This window comes from Ipomoea triloba, chromosome 1 (genome assembly GCF_003576645.1).
Source record: "Ipomoea triloba cultivar NCNSP0323 chromosome 1, ASM357664v1".
Classification (NCBI taxonomy): Eukaryota; Viridiplantae; Streptophyta; class Magnoliopsida; order Solanales; family Convolvulaceae; genus Ipomoea; species Ipomoea triloba.
In genome coordinates, this window is record NC_044916.1 from 1701289 (window position 1) to 1707288 (window position 6000).

Sequence of the window (6000 nt, forward strand, 5' to 3'; positions counted from 1 at the left end):
TTTGATCCAAATTCATTTCGCCCACATTCTTCCACATAAGAGTGCAATTGAGTGCTACTAAACTACAAGGTCATTGACACTAATCCAAATTTATTAATTTTATCAACAGCGTACAATGTACAATTAATCCAAATTCATTAGCGTGTTTAATCCGAATTCATTCAAATTGCCTCTAAACAAGGGCAACTAAGCCTTAGTACTAAAAAAAAAAAAAAAGGGCAACTAAGCCTTAATGTTAAATTAACAATTTATTTACCAATTACGTATATAGTTAGATTACAAAGAATTAATTTTTTAAAAAGAAATAGCCTTAATGAATGGTGAATAATGTCTTATAAGTATAAACTCCAAACTTAAAAGTACCTACCCAACAATGTGTGGGAGCGGGTGCTACACTTTCCACAATGTGGGTCTGAATTAGCATCAGCATATGACTAATTGAATAAAGGGAAAATAATCATTTTGGTCCCTCTATATAATCTTAATTTTCAATTTCAATTAATTTGATCCTCAAATTATTTAAAATTAGGTCAATTAAACCCTTCCGAGAGACTAAAATAGTGATTTCTTCATTTTTAAAATTTTGTTAATTTAATCCTAAGAGTTTAATTGACAAAATTTTAAACAATTCGATTATCAAATTAGTTGAAATTGAAAACTATGGACCATTTTTCCCCTTGAATAAACTATGCATTTGTATATAATGCCACAAATATGGCATACTGTAACTCTTTCTGCAAAATATACATATATTTTCAGGATCTGGTTAGCATATGTGCATCATTGACATATATTGGCATTTGCTCACATTGCAGATGGTCAAATAGAACTATCTCAGTTTTACTTATCTTGATGAAAATCTGCTTTGGGCAAATTACATTTTTGTGTCATGGAGTGAAACAGAGGCCAGTCACCTTTGGCATCGGCCCGCAACTTCTTCATATATGCACGCTTTTATACACTTACGATATGCATTTAATGTTCCTGTCCCAGTCACTATCGTCCTACTCGAGCCAAATCGCGATGTTATGAAGCCACACGTGTCACCATATCCAACAAAGAAGGATCGTCAAGAATCCATTTAAGTAGAGGGCGTGTATCTCCTTGTAGAAAACACGAGCTGCAAAATCAAACCCCATCTTAAGTTGACAAACATAGGCAATTTAAGGACAAAGAACAAGAGACAAACTAATGTGTTTCAAATAGGATATCCTATTTCCTTCATCTTGTATAAAGTTGAACCATAACACTCTCTCAACACCCACACACATATATATACTGAGATGAAACATATTCGGGTGCAGTGTCACCACTCACTATTATCCAATCTCACATTATCTACCATCAGAGATCCTAAGTAAATGAAATCAGCAGATAAAGAGTGTGAAACTGCAATAGACATTAGATGATAGTTAAGGAAGATGGCTGAGGGGTGATAATCAACTCATCTCCTGTTAACAAGCCAGTAAGGTCTACAGTTAAATATCAGTTATATGGTGGGCCCTAAGTCCAAACAAACGATCATTGTGATAGCCTGATAGGTAAGGTGTCCAATAGTTAGACCATGGACCGGGGTCCACCTTCACAATTTACATACTGAATGTTCACAATTCAAATTGTGAACATTCAGTATGTAAATTGTGAACATTCAATGTATAAATTGTGAACATTCAGTATGTAAATTGTGTATTTTGAACTCGGGTCTACCTTGCGAGGTGGACCCGTGTCCACAGAATAATTTGCCGTAAGGTGTCTGCTTGGAAACACAGATTAAAAAGAAGAAAGTGGCAAGGATATTAACTTACATGATGGAGACAAAGAGAATCCTGAAGAAACTTGTGATGCCGACACAAAACCTTTTTCAATCAATTCTTCACTGTCCCCACTGGGGTAATATGATACAGCAGCCAGCGGAGAAAGACCAGGGGACATATTTGGCATGGCATGAGCAGCCGGTGATGGGCTCGGACCACATGGTGGATTTCCCAATCTATGAGGGGAAACATGTGACTGTGAAGGCACTGGTGAAGCAGTGACGTGGGATGGAGGGTGCCCCCGTTCTTCACCGGGAGTATAAGATGGTGGTGAAGTATAAGCATCAACACAAGGTGACGATTCATAAGAATTAGGCGAGGGAGATGGAGAAGAGGCTCGTAAAGGATCATATTGTACTGGAGATGGAGATGGAGCTGAAGCTGGGGCAGCAGTTGGTGGCACAGCCTGAATTGAATGACTTAGAAAGGAAGACAAACTTATTTGCTTAACTTTACCAAAAACAGAGTTATCAAGGCCAAGATTTGCGGAGGGAGGGGAATCAGTGATTATTCGAGCCAATTGTTTCAATCTTTCTGGTGGTAGAACGTCAACATCAGTAACAGCAGAAACTTCAATTGTAACAGGGGGATCTCTTGTAGAACCAATATTGTTTTTGACCATTACAAAAATGTCCTAGGATAAAAAATAAAAGCACGATTAAAATTCAAATTAAACGCCATATCAAATAAATCTGAGCATAATCAAAAACAAGTCAACCATCCATTCCTACATTAAAGTTCATGTCATAAAGAGTTAAAAACAGAGATTTGAAACAGTTTCCATTTCTTTCCATCACTGCTGAGACAACAAATTTGATGAAATTAAGAAGAATCGTAAACTCCATTTTAGAAACATTCTTTTTTGAAGAAACAAGAGTTCTTGCACCTATTAATGTACTGTGAAAGCATAAATCAAGATGTACCTCATATGGCCTGAGATGTAAACCAGACTTCAGCTGCTCCTTTAACACCGCAAAATTCGACTTTATTTGTTCAATGGAATTATATAGTGTAAAGTTGAAGAGGTTCTGGGGCATGTCCCAGAATGTAGATCGGGGCTCAGGTATTATAGTGATTCCATCAGGAAATTTCAAAATCTCAAAAGAAAATGGTTGTCCGAAGATTGAGGTAGTCAGTGTCAAATTGGCTTGTTGAAGAAAGATATCTATAAAAGACATTTTCAGCAAATCTAAGGACAGCTGGTTTATAGATGAATCAATTGGATCAGAAAGGACGCCGAATATAACATCACTCCGGTTAGATAAATCTGCCTGATGGATGGATAAAATTGCAACCTGTGGCCAAGCAGCTTATTAGTTTGACTAACCTAGAATGCAAGGCAGCAAATACACAAAAGAGCTTTTAATGGTTAACAAACAATACAAACCTTTGTGGATGGAACTCCTATCTCCCCATAAATATCATATTCTAGTCTAGCAATGTTAGGAACAAGATCTGAAACTGGTTTCTCCAGCCTGAAGTATGCTTGAACAGTAGCTAAAAAGAAACAAGAGTTATCAGAAGATACCGAGCAAGATAAATTCGTCAGTAATCCAGTAATATCCATATTAACAATGATATTCACCATTTGAAAATTGATTTATAGATTATACAGATTTTAGTATTTCAATTCATCTTAGAATTATGACCATCAACCACTCTTCTCAAATTCAACCTCTTAGAGAAGAAGACTCTCTGTTGACTCATACCTCCACATAGGAAAATATCATTCTGGAGTAAGTCTTGTGTGAGACCGAGACTTGAGACAGTCGAATAATTTTTAACTAAAATGTATTACTTTTCTATGCACTCATAAAATATACTCAGTATTACATTTTAACTATAAAATATTACACATTTCACGTTGAGACGGTCTCACACAAGACTTACTCATCACTTTATTATATCTGTGACCCCAAATAATGACCCCGCTTGACAAATAAACACTAGGCATAATGAAGGACCTTAAAGATTCAATATTTCTACTCCAATATTGACTACAGGTATAACCTTAGGCAAGTTAAAGCCTAGTGCATCAGCTTGTAAAGATTAATACATCCTATCAGCTAATTCATAATTCATTTGTACTTCACAAGCACTTTTAGCAGCCCTAGGCTGAAACCACTCCATCATCAAGACATCAATTATACTAAACTACCACCAAATTTGCTATGCATTCATCAACTACCACACAATTTCAACATGTACAAAAGGCGGAAATTGGTTTAATCACCCAAAAACAAAACCAAAAACCTTGAAATGAAAAGTAAAAGTCCTTTCACTTCCGTGATCAATTATACTAAACCCTACAACCACAATTGCTATGCATTCATCAGCTATCACAACAAACTCAACACAATTTTGACATTTACAGAGGCAGAAACGGCTTGAATCACCGGGAAAACAAAACCAAAAACCTTGAAATGAAAAGTGAAAATCCTTTCACTTCCGTGATCAATTAAACAAAACCCTACCACCACAATTTATATGCATTCATCAGCTATCACAACAAACTCAACACAATTTTGACATTCACAGAGGCAGAAATGGCTTGAATCACCGAAAAAACAAAGCCAAAAACCTTAAAATGAAAAGTGAAAGTCCTTTCACTTCCGTGATCAATTATACTAAACCCTACCACCACAGTTTATATGCATTCATCAGCTATCAGAGCAAACTCAACACAATTTTGACATTCACAGAGGCAGAAAAGGCTTGAATCACGGAAAAACAAAACCAAAAACCATGAAACAAAAAGCGAACCAAAAATTACGAAACTTAAAGGACTCACAGCTGAGCTTGATTGCCTCTTTTGCATCAAACCCGGACTGGTTAGAGCGGCGTGGGAAGACCCAAAACACGGCGGACAGTAAAACGGCGACACTCAGCAGCAAGACAAACACGCACTTGAAATTAAACCCACGGAAGATTCTAGAAACGCCCACCGGACATCCCTCGCAACAGCAGCAGAAGATTCTGGAAAGCCCGCCCTCGCCGGACCCATTCCGACCCCCCTGCTGTTGCTGATGCAGTGGCAGTTGCCGCTCATCAGATTTCCCCATTCCCTGAGCATCTGTAACACTGCACTTCCTCTCTCTCTCTCTCTATCTCTCTCTAGCTTTAACTGCAGAGTTTGAATATGGTTTCGGTGCTTTTTGTTTCTCGCTCTAAAAGATGCAGAGACAAGTGGGGTTTCGTGGTGAAGTGATGCACCCTCACGCAAACGCATACGCTTTGCGGTGCTTTTCACGATTTCGGTACTAATCCACTCACTGCACCACTTACATACACTCCTACCGTCCTCCAATTTCTTCTTTTTTTTTTTCTTTTTTTTAAAAAAAAAAAAAACTCTAACTAGAGGTAGTATTTACTCAACAAATTATGTTACAAGTTATGTTATGAACCCGATTCACCTTACAAGGTAAATTCAGATTTATGTTCATAATTTTAATTTTCAACATACAAAATTATATTATTTAATATTTATAATTTTTTTATATATAAACAAATTTGTTGTATAGATTCAAAAATTGTTTTATATCGTTGAATATAGAGTTATGATATTGTAAATATAAAGATTTTTAATTGTGAATATAAAGTTATGCAATTGTGAATATATAGTTCTAAAATTGTGATAGAGTTTTGCAATATGGACCTGGGTCCATGGCATAACAATTAAAATTATGTTGACTCTTAATTAGAATAGGTCTATAACCTAAGGCATTATTTATGAAAAACAACAGTACTAATGTACTATCATCAAACCGCATAGTATTTGGCTCAATTTCTTATTTGTTTTTCCTTTCTTTTATTCATTTGTTTCCGATTTATGTCAAATTAATTCAAAATCCTATAAGGACATTCTCAATAGTAGTGATTCTTTTTTTCTTTCTTTTTTTTTTTTTAGATTTTGATGTGCTAATTAGGAGAGAAAAGGGGGAGGGATAAGTAGGAAAAAAAAATATAAGAAAAATAAAAATTAAAAAGCAAGTCTGACTCAAAAATAAAACAAAACAAAACAAAAAATATAGCATCGAACACGCCCCGCTAAGCACAGTGTGTAGCCCACACACGCGACTCTACCTCTCATTTTCCTTTCTCTCTCCTTGCAGGCCCCACAAAAAAACCGCAGAAGATCTCAACTCTTCTCTCGCATCCCTTCCACTCCCCCCCCCCCCCCCCCCCC

The 6000-nt window shown here is 36.4% G+C and overlaps 2 protein-coding genes across 3 annotated transcripts in view; one reads left to right on the plus strand and one right to left on the minus strand.

Annotated features, from left to right (window-relative positions):
* LOC116027221 (sterol 3-beta-glucosyltransferase UGT80B1) overlaps positions 1 to 6000 on the plus strand; it is a 713221-nt gene that overhangs the window by 26544 nt on the left and 680677 nt on the right. The window lies entirely within an intron of this gene.
* Positions 669 to 5031, minus strand: LOC116027244. Its single transcript, XM_031268758.1, has 5 exons — positions 4606 to 5031; positions 3202 to 3311; positions 2738 to 3109; positions 1806 to 2448; positions 669 to 1120 (listed from the first exon to the last, which is right to left on the minus strand). The coding sequence occupies exons 1-5, from the start codon at positions 4874 to 4876 to the stop codon at positions 1044 to 1046; spliced, it is 1473 nt and encodes a 490-aa protein (XP_031124618.1). The 5' UTR covers positions 4877 to 5031; the 3' UTR covers positions 669 to 1043.